We start from the raw sequence: 19,743 nt of genomic DNA on the forward strand, positions 1-19,743 counted from the left end.
TATTGTCCCCAACAATCTGGGTCCTCTTTTTACTCACCTTAGAAGGATAGAAGGTTGAGTAAACTTTGAGCTAGTGAGAACCGAACTGCTTTCAGTTGGCCAAATTAGCCTACAATACTGAGTTCTAACCACTGCGCCACCACGGCTCTTAACCATAATTTAGCTCAACCATCAGTGGTAAGAGTGAAGTGAACCAAGCTTGCAGGAGATCCGAGTGAAGGAGACAAAAGTGAAGTTTTCACACTGATCAAGTTTGGTCTTTTTCACTAGATTGGGGACAATCCCTCTTAGCGAGCGCAACCCCATCCTCTGTTCTTCATACCAAATATTGTCCATAGTTATGGTGTCCTTCCGAACAGTCAGGTAGAAAGGAGATCTGGTTTCCATCTGGGACAGTGGATGGTGGATATACATGTACTTGTATAACAGGCAGTAGGGACACAGCCTCTGCCCATTGGCATGCTCGTGGTATATCTGACCATGACACACTTGACTCAAGCCCATTCCTTTCTCCCATTCCTTTCTCTCGTTTCGCATTATCTGTCCGTGTAAAAAAGGGCCAATTCTGTGAATCTTTCAGGAGCTCAATGCCACTATACATTAAGTCAGCATGTTCTTGCAATGTTCTCATATTCAGGTACTGGATGTTATATTTTACAACAGTGGATAGTAAAGCTAGTGGACTTCCATCCCCCAAGCAACCAATCCTCCACATTTCTTCTTCATTGTAAAGGGAGAAGTGGAAAATGTTGTGAGAGCGAGCGCCTGACATCCCAGCCTAGCTTAGCACCCTCAGCTTCTCCTTCAGCTTCTTGGTAGATGAGTTGAAGCTTCCACTTGTGATGGAGAAACCAATGCCAGCGTTCTTCAGTATCCGGTCTAATCCCCGACGGATGGCATGAAGCGATGTGGCCAGAAAATCAGAACCATCTGTTTTCTTCACCGTGACATAGAAATCCTCCAGGAGTTCATTGAGTTTCACCGCTGGAATCTGGGTCATAAGAACTGAGAAGATATAAATTAAATTTCACGGGTTATTTCCTTCCCTATAATTTTGTTTGACGTACTCATTTTGGATTGGATTGAAACTTCCACAAATATATTATGCTTCTGACAAATGAGCCAGTTACTTGCTTCTCCTTTTCCTCAACTATGCTTATAACTATGCTTATGCTTATATATAATGTTGTGACAAAATAAAATAAATAAATAAAACTATGTGGCAAATCTAAGACCTTTCATTGTCTTAAGCAAAGGATAGACAATTGAGCCCAAAATTTATATTGCTAATTGAGAAATGGGTTAAGTCAATTTTGCCTCATTTTATGACTGTTCTTACCACATTTGTTTAAGTGAATCACTGCAATTGTTAATTTAGTAACATGGTTGTTAAGTGAATCTGGCTTCTCCATTGACTTTGCTTGTCAGAAGATTGAAAAGACGATCGCACAACCCTGGCACACTGCAACCGTCATAAATGTGAGTCAGTTGTCAAGCATCCAAATGTAAAAGACGTGACCATGGGGATGCTGCAACGGTCATATGTGTGAAAAACGATGCTAAGTCACTTTTTTGTAACTTTGAACAGTCACTAAGCAAACTGTTATAAGTTGAGGATTACCTGTAATGGTATCATCTTTCATTCTGCAAATGGTTACAGGAAATGTCTTTCGTTGCCGTAATGGATGATGTGCCAGCTATGTCACTCATATAGAATACAGAATCTTATTTGTTGATTCAAGTGGCTAGATTGTTGGTAATATGCTGAGTCTGCAAATCGCTTAGAGAGGCTGTAAAGCGGTATATAAGTCTAAGTGCTACTGCTATCTTTTTTTCCCCCCCAAAAATGGGGCCAGCTGTACTCCTACACTATTACATTTGGATAGGTACATGTCCACTCAAATCTGAACTCAAGATAATATGTCTAGTTCCTACAGAACACATTTCCATTTTGTCTGCTTTTGCATTCTCAAACAGAAAAAAATGTGAGATTTGTAGCAAGCTATTACCAGGCTCTCACACTGTGACTGATGGGCAGTTTTCAGTTTGATAGACAACCAAATACTCAGGCCTATAGACCTCCACCCCAACTATTATATATTTGATACATAGGATTCTTATACTTTTCAACCACCATCCCTCTTGTTACCATAGGTTTTTCTATATTTATATTGCTTCATTTCTCTTTCTCTAAATTACTTTTCTTCTTCCTCTTACGCCAAAATTCCCTTGCTGTATTACACAACAAATTCAATGTGATTGTTAAAAATAAAATAAAATCATTTATCAACCACAGTGGCCTAAGTCATCTTTGTTCTGCATGCCATTTTTTTTTCTAGCACACTAGCTTCTTTGTGCTCCACAGAGCACCAAACAAGCACAAGGTATGCATTAAATTGGCCATTTCTTTAAACTGTAATCATGGCAGGAATTGTGTGAGAAGATCTTCAGCAGGACAGATGAGGAACTTAATTCTGCTCGTTCTGGATCTCAGAAAAATTCTAAAACTTGCAATGGTCTTTAAGGAAAGTTCCCCTCTGTGCTCGTTCAAATATCATATTCAAGGAGGAATTTTATTTCCTGTCTGAGTCAGGAAAGGATTATGCATCCTCTTGGCACCTGCTGTAACCTGATAATTATTAGCTTATTACATAAATATTATATAACCGTGCAGCTGATATTATTTGTATTTTCACAGACTCATATGTCAGCTGTAAACTTGCAAGTGTACTTGATCCCATGTATTAGGTGACTTGGTTTGGAAAACACACACACACACACACACACACACACACACCCCACAGATATATATACATACTTTCATGGACTTTATATTGTGATGGTTGTATGTCACACATCCAGTGCAGAAACCAATTTTCCTGCCTTTCTACTCAGATCATCTTACAGCCGCTACAAAACTCATAATTAAAAAGAAAATTCTAAACGGGTTACAATGAAGGGCTGGCAAAACCAGGAGGAAAGCTTAAATGACACTGCCTTTGATACAAGAAAGTTGCTAGGGACCTTTTCTTTGTGACCCCTTCATCGCAAGATTAATTTCAGCTATCTTCTCTCACATCAGACTTTATTAAGCTGCAAGGAGACAAGGGCTCAGTGCCAGACATATTGTGACAAAAGGAGCTAAGGGGAGTCGGAGAGCCAGATCTGAATAGCTGTAGTTTGAAACGTTAAAATCCTCTGGTAAGATTATTTGATGATTGGAACAAAACACACATTTTGCAGAATGCCGACATGTTCCGAGGCAAAGTTTTTAATCAATCCTTTACATTTCTCAAATAGATCTGTGTTGATGTTTACCATAATTTGGTTGCTATTTTGAGGACATCCAGTGATTTATTTCTAACGCGTGTAGCATCACTTACCTCTTCATAACTATAAGAGAAATGCATAGAGCTTGAAGCATCATGCATTCAACTGTAGAAGAGGCAGCGGCGGCTTTATTATAAATAGGTTTAATAGATAGTTCTATGCTGCTCAGAGTCATTTTCCATGAGATGGGCAGCCATATAAATTGGGTAAATAAATAGGTTGTTTTCTGGAAAAGTGTGATAACTGCACACTCATTTTCGTGGCTGGATTGAAAAGTTTTGACTCTCCATCTGTCCGAGCAGCTCCCCAAAGTCCCCAACTCAAAACTGTCCTGAAAGGACAGGAAGGAGAAGACAAAAAAATATATTATATTATATTATATTATATTATATTATATTATATTATATTATATTATATTATATTATATTATATTATATTATATTATATTATATTATATTATATTATATTATATTATATTATATTATATTATATTATATTATATTAATAAAATTACATTACATTTAAATTCTGTATTTCTATTCATATACAAATTATATTTTATAATATAGAATACATAAAGGTCAGGGTTGAACTAGAACCCTTGGTACCCTTCAGCAGCCAACACCTAGATATGCAGGGATTAACACCAGACAAATAATCAAGCAGAAAATAATACTCTAATCAAACCACACCAGCACCAGCACTAGCAGGACAAGCTACTGTATATAAATAATGAGCAAATCCCATACTTACTTGCATTGATGATGTTAACGAGTCAGTTATTGAAATGTCTGCAAGCAAACAACCAAGCTCAGGAACTACCAAGGACTCTACAGATTTCATATGTATATTCAACATACCTGTGACAGATTATTCAGTTTCATATTTTTTTTTAAATTTTTTCTTGTGTATGTCTCTTTATCCTTTATTTTTCTTTTACTCTCTATCTCTCTCTAATTTTCACCTCTTTCTTTGACTTAATAAAGTTGAAGTGATCTGGGTCAAACAATAGCTTCATTTGTTATCTCCTACAATAACAGCGATGACTGGCTTGAGTACAGAAAATATCATTTTGAGATGTGTTGAACAATCTTGTAGAAAAAAATTCTAAATATCAAGCAGATGCTACATGAATAGATTAGAAGATAATCCTTAAAATATACTGGGCTTTACCTGGATTAATCTTCTGTGACCAGGAGATCTCCTACACACACAAACCAAACATACTCTGAATTTCTATTGAACATGACCAAGGATTATGTTAACTCAGAGCAGGGGTGGGCTGCTGGGGGTTCGCAGGGGTTTGGGCAAACCTCTAGCTAAGATTCTAGCTGTTTGGAGAACCCCCAAATCCCACTCCTGACTGGGCCCGCCCACCCTGCCCCACCCCACCCAGGAGTCCCCACATGGCCTGTTTTGGATGTAGGTAAGTGCAGGGCACGCATGGGGAGGGCGAAAAACAGGCCTACCAGAAGTTTGGGAAGACCGGAAACAGGCCCAGAGCCTGGGGAGGCTGTTTTCACCCTCCCGGAGGCTCGAGGAAAGCCTCCGGATCCTGGGTAGGGCAAAAATGCCCCCCCCTGCTGTGGTGCAGGAGGCGGACTAAGCCACGCCCACCCAGAAACCGGGTAGGGAACCTCTTGCAAAAATTTTTGAAGCCCACCCCTGGCTCAGAGTTACAGAAGCCGAAGTCCAACATTCTGAAATCAGTAGGATGAGGAAAAAATATAGTCTAAGTCTACTTTTAGATCAGCCATGCTGGCTCAAGAATTCTGGGAGTTGAAGTCCACTAGTTATACAGGGGCCACTGTGTCCCACCTCTGGTTTAGATCGCCACTTTCAATTGATCTCAGAAACACACTGGGAATGAATAAAGTTGGTACAACAGTGGAATAATATATTTACTACCTTAATCTAGCCATTCTGCCAAGGTAATCTTAAAATCCAGGTAATCTTAATCATGGCCCTCACCTTGGTAATGTCCATATAATCTTTCAGGCCTTTTGTCATGCACCAATATCGCCATACATTCAGAGCATACAAAGTCGCTTTAGTTGTATTTGGGCTTGCAGCACTGATACAAAGGTACTTCAGGTCATCGTAAAAATTGAAGATGGGGGATTTATTCAGCTTTGTTGAATAGGCTGGAAAACAAGAGAAAATGCAGTATGAAATTCATGTTCGTTACTTCAGTTATCGGTCTAATTACACCTGTTCTGGCAAGAATAAAAGACATGCTTATAATTTAGGAGTAATCAAGTCCCTGGTGAAATCAATCATAAACAAACTAGCAAGCAAGCAAATAAACAAAACTCCTGTTAATTTTAAAGGAGCAGATTTGCATCCTCCTGGAGCCAAAGTAGGAATCTCACCCTTAATTAAACAAACATTTAATCTATTAGTGCAGGTCATATTGAGACTGTCATAATGACAAGATGTAAAATTCTAGGCACGATAATCTTTACAGGTGAAATTAACATGCTAATTCGTTGCATTGCAGCCTGAAGCCGTGGTGAAATCCAATTTTTTTGGCTACTGGTTCTGTAGCTTGGTGGGCGTGGCAGGGGAAGGATATGGCAAAATCCCCATTCCCTCCCCACTCCTGGGGGAAGGATATTGCAAAATCTCCATTCCGACCCATTCTGTGGCCAGCCAGAGGTGGTATCTGCCGGTTCTCCAAACTGCTCAAAATTTTTGCTACTGGTTCTCCAGAACCTGTCAGAACCTGCTGGATTTCACCCCTGGCCTGAAGACAGGAGGGAACCTATAACCAAACTAAAAATAAGTTGGCTATTTATTTTTAACATTTAACATTTGTCTTATTAGAACATCACTACAGGAATGTACTGTAAAGTATTGTACAAGCCATAGTATTCTCTGTGATGCTCTATGGAAGCAAATTTTGCACTTTGAAGGCTGGAACTTGTATGCTTGAAAAATTAGCTGAAAATTCCCTGTTTTTCCTCAGCAGGTGGTAATCTTAGCTGATTTCAGAAAAGCAGGATAGAACCTAGGTAATAATTGGATAATACACCTCTAAGAAATCCTAAAGTGTTCAGTAGATCAGAACATTAAGAGAAGAAGAAAGTAATGACACAAACATTCTTATTGCCAAGAAAACTGCATCGACATCCGTCCATGCAGATGACAGAGCTGAGCTTAGCCTGAGGGAAATTTTACCATTATCTTTTTGCATTAAAAAACTAAATGAAAATATATTTTAAAAATACATCTGTAAACCATGGGTTAATGTATCAGATATTATTTCCTGCCAACTATATGCATATGCACATATCTATTTTTTCCTATTTCAGAGAGGAACCCTCCCTCCAAGGATTAGTGAACCTATATGATTAGTGAGGGGCATTTGTTTTGCTAGGTAATTCATTCTGTAGGACAAGTTGATGGCAACACTAGGAAAAATAAGCAGTAGGTCTCATTGTAACTTGATAAATGCAAATTGTGCGGAATATGGTTTCTCTACCCAGATCAGGTCAGATAAATATTTGTTCCCTACATGTGAACAATCAGAGGTGGGTTTCAGCAGGTTCTGACCAGTTCTGGAGAACCAGTAGTGGAAATTTTGGGTAGTTTGGAGAACCGGTAGTAAAAATTCTGATTGGCCCCGCCCCCATCCATTCTTTGCCTCCCAAGTCCCAGCTGATTGGGACAAAATGGGGATTTTGCAGTAACCTTCCCCTGGAGGGGGGAGGGAATGGAGATTTTACAGTGTCCTTTCCCTGCCACACCCACCAAGCCACACCCACCAAGCCATGACACGCCCACCAAGCCACACCCACAGAACCGGTAGTAAAAAAATTTGAAACCCACCACTGTGAACAACTGAATAGATCCAGGCACATAATTAATGAACAGCTTTACCATCAACACTCACTATTCCCTGGGTGGATAGCTGTGCCCACATTTACATATATCGGTGTACATTATGTATGTATCACTACACAGTATATTGACAAGAATATATTCTGTGTGCCTCTAAATATTCATCTTTGCTTGTCAATATACTGTACACTGATGCTCATAGTGGTTAGAAAACAGTACACTGGCTTTAAGGGAATCCACAGCCATCAACTTGATTTCTCTAATTACAGCCGATCAGGAGATCCGGTAGCAATGATGGCAGGTGGTTTGGAGAACCAGTAGCAAAAATTCCTGCTCCCCCACACAATGCCCAGCTTAGCCACGCGATCGTCAGAGCCTCTTTATTTTTTTACTTTTAAAAGCATTTTTTAACAACCTCTTCAGCCGAAGAGGTTGTACAAAAATGCTTTTAAAAGGGTTAAAACAAGGCTCTGACGATTCCAGCTGTGGTGCCTGATTATCAGAGGCCTTTTTTTTACTTTTAAAAGCATTTTTTAAAAGGTAAAAAAACTGAAGTCTGCTAGGCAAAAAAGGGGGGGTGTAGGCAAAAAGAGAGAGAGAGAGAGAAAGAGAGAGAGGGAGGAAAGGAAGGAAGGAAGGAAGGAAGGAAGGGGGAGGGAGGAAAAAGTTGAGGAAGGAAGGACTACAAACCTGGCACTAGATGCAGCTTCAGAGGATAATCCAGGGCTGGAAGGGACCTGGAGCTCATCTAGTCCAACTCTGCTCCAGCAGGACATAGTTCGTGAGTTTCTATCTTTTGATCCACCAGTTAAATAGCCACGCCCACCCAGTCACATGACCCCCCACCAAGCCATGGCCACTAAGCCACGCCCACAGAACCGGTAGGAAAGAAATTTAGATTTCACCACTGATTATAGCCCTATAGCACTGATGATGTTATCTGTTTCAGCAATGAAATGTTTGCAAGAAAATCACCAAGTTCAGAGATCACCTTAGAGCCAGTGGTAGGATTCAGCCAGTTCGCACCACTTCGGGAGAACCGGTTGTTAACTTTCTGAGCAGTTTGGTAAACTGGTTGTTGGAAGAAATCATTAGGGCAGAGAACCGGTTGTTAAATTACTTGAATCCCACCACTGCATAGAGCCCACTATAGCGCTTCAAAAACTGGACCGAATGGGGAATAAAAAGGGAAGGAACATTCTTCCCTCATAATTCCTACTTTCTGGACTGATTTCTAGTATGTTGAAATCTCAACTACAAGCAAGCTGACATTTAAACATGCTCAAATCCCAAAACTACAGGGGCCTGATCTTTGGCTCACCATCACAATGGAGGGGGGGGATTAAAAAAAGAATAAAAGAAAGTAATATTGCAATGCGCAGATAAGACTGGAAAGTAATATTGGAATCCAGCAAAGGTAGCGGTTTCAAACAAGAAAGTCCCTTGATGTGCAGCCTACTTGCAACACTAATTCTATTGTATATGTGTTGTTATGTTCTGTCACCTTTTAGCTAAGAAGGTACTTCTCTAGCTATGCCAAGAATACTTAAGGAAAGCAGCTTATTGTGTTGCATTGTTCATTAAGCATGCTTTATGCATCCCCAGGGTGAGTGTTGGAAGCAGAGAAAGTCTTTGCGAACGTCATACATACCTGCTATGCATTTGGATAGCAAGATAACAGATCCAGAATAACAGATCTCTTACCGCTATCTGTGTGGTTAAAATGAAGCATGCTTGTCAATAGCATTTCCCCCCACTTCCCCAGACTCGAGCTCCCAAGAAATCTGGGTTCATCATCCTAGATTCAAACAGATTTTTTTTTTTGAAATGCCAGGCTAAAGTGACACAATATAGATATCTGCAGTGCTTTGATTCTGATTTGTATCAGTAGGGGTACCATGGAAGGACTCTTAGAAAATTGCTTTCTTGGTCAGTAGGTGGAGAGCAACGAAAAGGGGATTGCTTGAATTGCAGTAACCAGGATGTCAGTCCTTCTATTTAATGATCAATGCAGCATTTCAGGGGTCTTTGTCATTTTTTTAAAAAATTAAGAACTTATTCTTGGTTTTTATTACAAATTTATTACAAATTCAGTACACAGGAGACTACAAAAAGCCAATGGCAACGGACGATGAATGTATCTTGATTTTATTGCTCAATGAATTATTACAAGGTTAGTTGAGAGAGAATGTGAGAGCACAAAGCATACTTTATGTAGCAGTATAACAGCCAACATTGGCACATTCATTCATTCATTCATTCATTCCATTTCCATAGTCTCCTCCATCTCATTCAATGACTCTGGGCAGCTTGCAATTTTAAAAAAATAATCTTGTAATCAAAATATTAAAAACATTCAAAAACAATAAAAACATCCAAAATAAATATATATAGCAGCTAAGATACTTGGCCAGTTAGCAATATAGAAGGATCCACATCAGTGGTGGGTTTTTTTTTTTTTTGGTTTTTTTTTGTTTACATTTATACCCCGCCCTTCTCCGAAGACTCAGGGCGGCTTACAGTGTATAAGGCAATAGTCTCATTCTATTTGTATATTTTTACAAAGTCAACTTATTGCCCCCCCCAACAATCTGGGTCCTCATTTTACCTACCTTATAAAGGATGGAAGGCTGAGTCAACCTTGGGCCGGGCTCGAACCTGCAATAATTGCAGGCTTCGGTGTTCTTAATAACAGGCTATTACCAGCTTGAGCTATCCGGCCCCGGGTTGCTCCCGGTTCTGTCCGGTTCTTGTGAACTGGTAGTAAAAGTGGCAGGAGGCTCTGCCCACCCACCCTGACATCATATTTGGTGAACTGCGCATGTGCAGAAGTGCGAAGCAAGTGCACACACGCGCTGCAAACGGTAGTAAAGATAAATAGAGCCCACCCTTGGTCCACACCTAAATTTACAGTTTGTCGTTCTTTTGAACTGAGTGCTTGCTTGGTCCATGTCTTGATATGTCAACAATTGCCAATTTCAAGTTTAAGTTTCATGCAATATTGCGTGAAATGGAGATGCAAGTGCCTCCTACCACCCGTTGAAAGCTCCAGTATTAAAATTGAAAGCTGGAATGTTATTGATGCTGCCTGACCTTTCATTCTCACTTTTGGCCCTGCTTATCCAATCATCTTTCTACTCTATAGTTCATCCTATTCTGTCTTTTTCACCAAGCCTTTATTTAAAGGGCTTTCGATTGCATATACTGGTAAAATGATTACAAATAATTTTTAAAAGAGAGTAGAGAGCTTGAAAGTGACTCTTAGAGCCCAGATGAGCAAATTCATCATGCACAGTTTACCTATTATTAGTCAGCCCTGCTATGCTGAGATATATGTGTATTTCAGGTGAAATTATAATGAGAATAATTTCTGTATTTGAATCTATAAACATAAATCAAGCTATACACATTTTATGCAAATCTGTGTCTCCTTTTAAAAAATGAATTACATAGCAAGGAATCATAACTATAAATGAATTGGCCCAGAATTTTCTAGTGAAAATTACAATGAAACAAATCAGATAACAAGAAAAAAATAAGACAAGAATAGCATGGTTCATAAAGGTAAGTACAAAGAAGCAGTTGTCTTATCATTAATTACTGATTGGATTAATTTAACTGAGGAAAGAGTTTTGAATATAGAAGGTTATGGTTTGTTATATGGGTGGCATGCCTATTTATTATATGATAAGAAAGTAGATAAAATATTTAAAAATAATATAATTAGAAATGCATTATTGAGGGTTTGGAGGAAATATCAATATAAATTAGATGGAAAGATTCCAATATGGGCAATCCCGAGACACATGATAGAAAATATAAATATATATCAAAAGATGGAGGTAGTTACCTATAAAGAACTTCTTTGTATGGAAAAGGGGGAATTACAATTAAAATCTAGAGAAAAGATGGGGGAAGAAGGGAAAAATTATACATGGTTCCAATATGGACAATTACAAGCTAGATGGAAATTAGATCAAAAAATAGGTGTTAGGCAAATTGAGGATAATTTGTTAAAACAAATGAGAGATCAAGGCCAACAGCATATTAAGAGGTTGTATAATGTATTAGTAGAAATAGACTCAGAGACTGAATTGGTTAAGGATTGTATGATTAAGTGGGCACAAAATTTTCAGCAACCAATAATTTTTTTTTTTTTTTTTTTTTGTTTACATTTATACCCCGCCCTTCTCCGAAGACTCAGGGCGGCTTACAATGTATAGGGCAATAGTCTCATTCTATTTGTATATATTTACAAAGTCAACTTATTGCCCCCCCAACAATCTGGGTCCTCATTTTACCTACCTTATAAAGGATGGAAGGCTGAGTCAACCTTGGGCCGGGCTCGAACCTGCAGTAATTGCAGGCTTTGTGTTCTTAATAACAGGCCTTACCAGGCAGAGCTAAACCGGCCCAATAATGTTGGAAACTTGGGAAAGAATTTGGGTGAGGAATGTTAAATTTACACAAGCGCAAAATATGAAAGAAAATTTTTATAAGATGTTTTATAGATGGCATATAGACCCCAAAAAATTGTCATGTATGTATCCTAATGTACAGGCTAAATGTTGGAGATGCGATTGTGAAGATGCCACTTATTACCATATATGGTGGACTTGTAAAAAAGTTAAAGCATTTTGGATTAAAGTATGGTGGATTATGCAGAATATTTTGAAAAAGAAGATTAAGTTTACTCCGCAGTTCTTTTTACTAGGAATAATTATGGACTTTACAGTTATAGAGACTAAATTGATTTTGAACTTAATAACAGCCGCAAGACTTTTGATTGCTCAATATTGGAAGAAAGAAGAATTACCTACAATTGAAGAATGGACACTTAAAGTATCAAATCTGGCAGAAATGGCAAAAATCTCTGCTTATTTGAAAGACTATACACAAGAAAAATATATTTTAGAATGGAAAATGTGGATTGATTATATTCAGAATAAGTATCAGATAAAAAAATATCGAATAGCATATGAGTAAATTTAGGAAATATTTTGTATTAGATATATTTCTGAAGGAGAGGGGAATTGAGAGTGTGATTAAGTGTGGAGAGACTAGAGATTATAATTTAGGAATTATTTTAGATTATGATTGTTAGTTTTGATACCCTGCATTTTGTTCTGGGAAGTCAGGGTGGGGGGTATGGGGGAGGGGAATTGGGAGGTTGAGGCTAGAGATGGAGTGATGGTGAATGTACAGGGATTATTGAAGATGTATAAATATAATTAATGTAGGGTCGGGTCTACCCAGTTACCATTTTAGAACGGTGGGGAGGGAGAAAAGAGAGAGTAGGAGGTAGGAAAGAGGAGAAGAGGAAGGAAGAGGGGTAGAAGAGGGAGAAGGAAGGTGTAGGGTGGAGGGAGGAGAGGATGTAGATAAGAGAAGGAGGGGAAGGTTTGGATAGTAAAAGAAGGTAGAAGAGGGGAGTGTTAAAAAGGGGGGTGGTGACTGGGCAGGCCCGACTAAATGTATATAACTGTACATTGAATGAATTGTTTGACATGATTGTAAAAATAAAACTTTTTTACTAAAAAAAAGGTAAGTACAAAATGAAATCTAGACTAGTAATAGGAACAACTACACAATTCACAACTTTCCTAGATATTTCTATAAATTAATCCCATCCAGCTGATCTATAATTGCTGGTTGGGATTGATTTGAAAATTTGCTGACAATGTCATAAGGAACTTAAGGTGTCAGATATAAGATAAAGGGCAGTTATGAGCATGAATCACATATACAACTTCAATATTTAAATGCAAAAGAAGCCCTGCTAAGAGATATTTTTTTTTGATTTAAAAGTTTTATTTTAACATTCATATCCAATAACATATTTAATGTACCATCATATACAATTAATCGGACCTGCCCGGTCACCACCCCCTTCCTTTAACTCTCTTCCCTTCTCTACCTTCTTCTACTTTCCACGACCATCTACCCCTTCTCTTATCTACATCCTCTCCTCCTTCCTCCCTACTCCTTTCTTCTCCCTCTTCTATCCCTCTTCCTTCCTTTCCTCTTCCTCCTCTTCTCTTTCCTACCTCCTTCTCTCTTCTACTTCCTTCCTTCCCATCATTCTGAAATGGTAGCCAGGCAGCTCCAATCTTACATTGATTATACATCTTCAATCATCTCTGTACATTAACCATCAATCCATTTTCTACCTCATCCCCCTCCTTCCCTCCTCCCCCACCCCCAGGACTTCCCAGAACCGAATACAGGGTATAAAACTGACAGTCAAAAATTAAAATATAACACAAATCATAATCCATAGTCACTCCTTAAAACCTCGACTCCCCGATCTCAGAAGTTTCCAATTGAGTTTGTATTTGTTCTTCATTAAAGTACATAGTTTTTAATACCCAACCTTCATCAATCAGTACCAAAACAACGTTCCATCTTCCAATATTCACCAAGGATTCTTCTGAAATGTCTTTCTTCCTTAAGCAGTCTCTCAAGAATAGTTCATATTTCCAACTTAATTTCTTAAATTTTACTGTCCAACCTCCAAAGATAAACAATAATCCATCTTTTCACATCTTTGACATTTATATACATCAAATAATATTACAAATATCCAATATATCAATTATAATAATTAAAATCTTCACTTTACCTTGCTTATATCAAATAACATTATTAAAATTACACCTATAACATCCAAAATATATCAGTTATAACAATTAAATTCTAGTTAACCATATAACAACATTACATCCGTCTCTCAAATATAATATTTAATCCAAATTAAATTTTACTATCTATCCTCCAAAATTAAACACTATTCCATCTTCCTATTCCTTTATACCTCAAATATATCAAATAGTACCCCTAAAATTACACATTTATATCCAAAATAAATCATTTACAAAAATTAACCATAATCATATATAATAAAATTAAACATTCTCACTCCCCTTACCTTCTATCTTACACATTTTCCACCATCTATTCACCATTCAACTTAACATCTATCGATAAAGGGTTCCCAATCTTTAATACATTAGTGTAGAAATCTCATGCTTTAAAAACTGTATTAAGAAAATACTTTCTTCTTTTATAATTCACTGTTAAGCCAGTTGGAATCTCCCATCTAAAATATATCTGATGTTTCTTAAGCTCATCCACTAAAAAGGCAAATTCTTTTCTCTTTCTTAACATTTTAGGAGGAATTTCCTTCATCATTATTATATCTTGTCCTAATATTTGAAATTTATTTTTATAAAATGCCTGCAAAATTCCATACCTAATCTTCTTATTTGTAAAATAAATAACCACATCTCTCGGTAAACACTTCTGCCTTGCCAACCAAGAATTAACACGATAAATTTTTTCAATATTAACTTCAAAATCTTCTGGTTCCACTCCATCTATCTGAGCAAAGGCCTGAATAAAAATCTCTTTCAAATTTTCTTCCTTACATTCTTTTAATCCTCTCACCCTTATAGCATATTCCATTAATTTATATTGTAATATAACCCTTTCTTCATCTGCCCTATCTACCTTAACCTGAATATCGTCTATTTTATTTTCTAAATTCAAATTAATTTGAACTTCATCTATTTTCCTTTGCAAATCTAAATTAATTTGGTTAATTAATTCCAGTCTTTCTCTGTTTGAATACTAGATAGCAATAATGGGTTAATTGATTCCTTTAATTTTTTCATCTCCCTCCTCTGTTCTTCCACCATATCTTTAAAATCCAATATTTCTTTCTCCATTTCATCAAATTTTTGATCTATTTCTGAAAGATGAACCTCCATAAGCTCCTGTAAAAAATTCCTTAAGCCATCTTTAATATCTTCTTTCAATTTCTGTATCTGAAGTGAGGAAATTTCCAGTATTTTAGAAGTAGTTAAATCTCTTTGCTTGAAAGCCATTTTTAAACTAAGTAATACCAAGAAGAAGGAAAGAAAAAAAAAGAAAAAGAAAAAGAAAAAAGAAAAATTCAATAAACTTTTCTTCTTAAACACTGTAATAAAAAGATAAAAAAGGATAAAAAATAAAAAATAAAAATTCCATTTAAAAAAATATCTTGTTATATTCTTCTTAAAGATTCCATGCCAGCAATTGTAATAAGCATTTCCTTAACTTTCACTTCCAATATACAAAACGTCATTTACTTGCAATACACAAAACGCCATTTCCTTTCATCACCTCCAATCTTGACTACGAATACATTCTCTATCAGGGAGTTAAAATCTTGTTACAATCAAATGCTAACGCTCCAGTTTTCAGCTCTGTCCGCGTTAGAGTCCTTCAATAATCCATTTCAGTCGCGGAGATGGACGCTGCGTTTTGTTCTGCCATTTGGCAGAAGCGTTCCGGATTCTGGAGCTTTTTTTCGGGCTATAGAAGGAGCGTTCCCATCAAGCCACCAGGAATCTTCCTGGTGCTTTCCTGGGGCTCTACTTCAGCCTGAATGCTCACCTCCCCCTTTGCCCGAGGGAAGAGATTTCCAAGTCGCTTGACAGCAGATTAACACTGTCTAAGCGGCTCTACAGAATCACACAGAACTGGGGGTCTGAGATAGCCCGCCATTAACGAAGCGGAGCCACCCGGAAGTCCCCCTGCTAAGAGATATTATTGTAATTTTCTATTATCACCATTGAGGGCAAGTTATTTATTCATGAATGTAAATATCTTTCTATGTGGAGTGTGAAGGATATTGTGAAAATATTTGCCATAGCTAATAAACATTGTTATATTTATTAGGTACAATGGTACCTTGGTACTCAACTGCTTTGAAACTCGTCAAATTTGATACTCAATGCATTTTGACTTGAAAATTTTGTCCTAGTACCATGTTTTCCCGAAAATAAGACCCTGTCTTATATTTTTTTGAACCCTGAAATAAGCGCTTGGCCTTATTGCCATATGCTCAAAAGCCCGATTGGGCTTATTATCAATAATTATGATTATATTATGATTATTTTCCCCCATTTATTTTGGGGGGAACAGTGTACTCTTTGGTTGTTTGGTACTCAATGCACAAGCTAAAACTTGTTGATGTTGGCTGCCTTGTGACCCACTATATAATTCCTTCTCAGAAAAAAAAATTATTTGGTACTCATCGTTTTTGATACTCATCGCACCTTCTGGAACCAGTTAATGTTGAATACTGAAGTACCACTTCAGTAGCAAATATGAAACTTCAGAGATTGCAAAATCTTATTTGTTTATTCGTGACCGAAGCATCACATACTGTACAACATAAAAATTAAAAATTAAAATACAAGATTCAAATAAGTACAAATTAAACAGATCTCTGATTTTGGCAAGGCATTACAGAAGACAAAAAAATAAAGAGAGAAAATGTAAATGGATGTTAAAGGTTTTTTTAAAAAAATCACTGCATTATAAAATGTTATTAATTTGCTTGTTTGTTTAAATTTCATGTTTCTAGATCAGGGGTATCAAACTTGAGGGCCGCATCAGGGTAGTGTTTTACCTCGGGGAGAGAGCGTGGGCCGTGGTGGGCATGGCTATGGTGGGTGTGACATGGAACTCACTTGGGGTAGCCAAGTGCTAAGGCAGGACTTCCCTGAGACCCTCACTCACTTTCATAATCTCCTTCCTTCCTGCCTGCCTGCCTTCCTTCCTTCCTTCTTTTTCTTTCCCTCTTAATTCTCTTTTCTTCTTCCCATCTTCCCTTCTTTTTCTGTCTTTCCTCTTTCCCTTTCTCCTTTCCTGTCCCTTCTTGGATGCTCAAATGCAAAAGGGGAAACATTTCTTCTTTTTTTTTGTTTTTAATTTGTTTTGATAGCCCTCTGCCAGGGAAAACACGGCCCCCCCGCCCCGCCCCGAGCTCCATTTTCATTAGCAGAGGCACTGCAGGCCGGTCCTTTGTATATTTATTAAACTGGAGATTCCTGAGATAGTTCTGAGTATAACTCAAAATCATCACAGCATGGTAAAACTTGAAAGCCAGTCTAGTAATATCATTTTCAGAACGCTAAAGTTCTGAATGGCCTTGATATTTCCTTGTATTTTGGTAAGAAAGAAAAATTGCAGAGACATCTCAGTTGAACTGAGAATCCGATGCAGAAGGAACTTCCTTCTGTTGCATCATGGAAGCCTGCAACAAACGGGATGGGGCTGTAACTAGCTTTAAAAGCTGGACGTCAAAGTGCAACGTTCTAGATCTTGCAACAAATGGTAATGGGATCACCAGAGGCTTCAGTGCTTTGGTACTACAGAATTTGCCCCTCTTCAGCCATGAAAACCGCCATTTCCATAGTTTTAACATTTTAATTGCTTTTCTATTTATCTTGTTATGGTCTGTAAGGGCCCCCCCCCCTCTCCCCCAGTCCCCAAGGCCGCCTTACTGGAGAGATGAACAGCATAGAAATTTAACAAATAAATAAATCATTTCAAATTTCTTCTGTTTTCTTTTCTGCTCTGTGTCATAGGTTGGCTCAAAATATATCAAGGGTATATTTTCTCTATTATAATTGTTGCTGCTCTCTTCCCCCCCCCCCACCCTTTACAGTATGTCAAAGATTCTACTGCAGTGTTATTAACAGTGTCTTCTTTAGGATTCTTTAATTTTCTCAATATTTCATCTCGTTCACAATTTGGCAGTGCTTCAGAGGAGTTAATCAGCCCTGCTTCCTGACCTTCATACATAATTTTTCTCTCGTGGTTATCTCAGGTGTTCATTTAAACTACTCTTTGTCAAGGGCAGGGCTGAGGTCTCTGCGATGATTTGATCCAACATTTTACTTTTGTGGCTTAAAGGGATCACTTCAGCTGTAATGTTTAAGTTGAAAAATCAGCAGGTTTTGGGCTCCATAATATGATTTGGAAAATACCCCAAGGATGGTTCCTTTTGAGCGGGGTTCCAGCAATTCTGGAATGTCACTAGAATTCTCTATTTCACCGGGTAATCAAGAAGTTGACACTTATCCTGAGAATTTGACTTAGAGAAAGAAGAATGGCCCTGTCAGTATTCTAATAACTCTTATTTGTAATCATCTGTAAAGAGGCCTTGTTAGTTTGAAGGCTCCCGTTCTTGATTTCCCTCTATCTTTTTTACTTCACAACAATAAAGATTCTCTACATCAGAATTCCCCAACTTTTCCGGGTTAACAGCCTGGAGCAGGGGGGAGGGAAGAAAGAAGGGATGATTTTGTGGGAGGGGCAAGTGCATGCATGCAAGTGGCAGTGGTGGGTTTCAAATGTTTCTACTACCGGTTCTGTGGGTGTGGCTTGGTGGGCGTGGTAGGGGAAGGATACTGTAAAATCTCCATTCCCACCCAATTCCAGGGGAAGGATACTGTAAAATCTCCATTCCCTCCCCAATCCAGGGGTAGGTTACTGCAAAATCCCCATTTCCTCCCAATCAGCTGGGACTTGGGAGGCAGATAATAGATGGGAGTGGGTCCAGTCAGAATTTTTACTACCGGTTCCCCAAACTACTCAAAATTTCCTCTACTGGTTCTCCAGAACTGGTCAGAACCTGCTGAAACCCGCTTCTGGCAAGTGGGGCTGCAAGAGCCCACAATGAGAGTCCTGTGAGAGGGGCTGTGTGTGAACGCCGAGGCATGCGCTCCAGCTGTTTCCTCATGCAGCCCAGTGGCAATTAGCCTATGGCCTGGTAGTAATCCATGGACCACAGATTGGTGACACCTGCTCTATGTGGTATATATTCCTCTCTGTGGTATACTTTTGGGACTTGGAATTTAAGTGTTTGTCTAGACCAAATTTAGCCTGCTTCTTCTTATTTTTTGCTTCCTCAATAATTTCTAGAGTTATATAGAATATTTTTGGGGAAATACCTTGGAAGGTTTTTTTTAAGGCATCCACATTGTTGTTTATTGTTGTTAAATATTCAGAAATAGGAAATACTTTTTGTGGATCTTGCCTAGGTATAAAATCCATGACACGCTCCTTTGTGATGTTTTCATCATGAATCTCCTTTGCAGAAATTGGAATTGCGGGAGTGCGGGTAGAGGCCGGGAGTGGCTGCTGTCTCAAGGGGAGGAATTGTAATATCATTTTGATACAGTAGTGGAGTCCACCTTTACCTAAATGGAGGAAGAGAGTTCTAGCAGTTATGGATACTCAATTTTTATTTGGGAGTCTGATTTTAAAGTATTTTATCAGTTCAAGATTAAAGATGTCTTGTTTACTTCTTCTATCTTTAATTTGATTTAGCATTTTCTTGTGCTAAGACATTGACCATTTTTGTGTGTTTGATGGCTTTGCTTTGACCATTCTTTCTTTTCTGTATTAGGGAAAAGAATAATATACAGAGACTCCAGATCAATAGAACCTTCGGATACTTTTGGTGATTGATTTCCTTCCTTCCTTCCTTCCTTTCTTCCTTCCTTCCTTCCTTCCTTCCTTCCTTCCTTCATTCATTCCTCCCTCCCTCCCTTCCTTCCTGACTTTCTCTCTTTTCTCTTCCTTTTTCTTTTTTCTTTCTTTCCATTCTTTCTCTCTTTCTCCTTCCTTCCTTCCTTCCTTCCTTCCTTCCTTCCTTCCTTCCTTCCTTCCTTCCTTCCATTTTGTAATATAGAAGTGGCCTCCGAATGTATTAAAACATCAAATGAGCTCTTA

General features: G+C 38.1%; 1 protein-coding gene across 1 annotated transcript; it reads right to left on the reverse strand.

The window, feature by feature from the left end:
* Positions 1–708: 708 nt before the first annotated feature.
* On the reverse strand, positions 709–5,390 carry LOC131193376 (uncharacterized protein KIAA1958-like). The gene is made up of 2 exons (XM_058173470.1): positions 5,302–5,390; positions 709–1,005 (listed from the first exon to the last, which is right to left on the reverse strand). The coding sequence occupies exons 1-2, from the start codon at positions 5,354–5,356 to the stop codon at positions 779–781; spliced, it is 282 nt and encodes a 93-aa protein (XP_058029453.1). The 5' UTR covers positions 5,357–5,390; the 3' UTR covers positions 709–778.
* Between the last annotated feature and the right edge of the window lie 14,353 nt (positions 5,391–19,743).

This window comes from Ahaetulla prasina, chromosome 2 (genome assembly GCF_028640845.1).
Source record: "Ahaetulla prasina isolate Xishuangbanna chromosome 2, ASM2864084v1, whole genome shotgun sequence".
NCBI classification, from domain to species: Eukaryota; Metazoa; Chordata; class Lepidosauria; order Squamata; family Colubridae; genus Ahaetulla; species Ahaetulla prasina.

Bases quoted from the DNA above. Each gene is read 5' to 3' on its own strand.
- LOC131193376 (XM_058173470.1), bottom strand. From the start codon at position 5,356: ATGGCGATATTGGTGCATGACAAAAGGCCTGAAAGATTATATGGACAT. The intron at 1,006-5,301 runs GTGAGGGCCATG...ATATCTTCTCAG, and splicing joins ATTATATGGACATTACCAAG to TTCTTATGACCCAGATTCCA.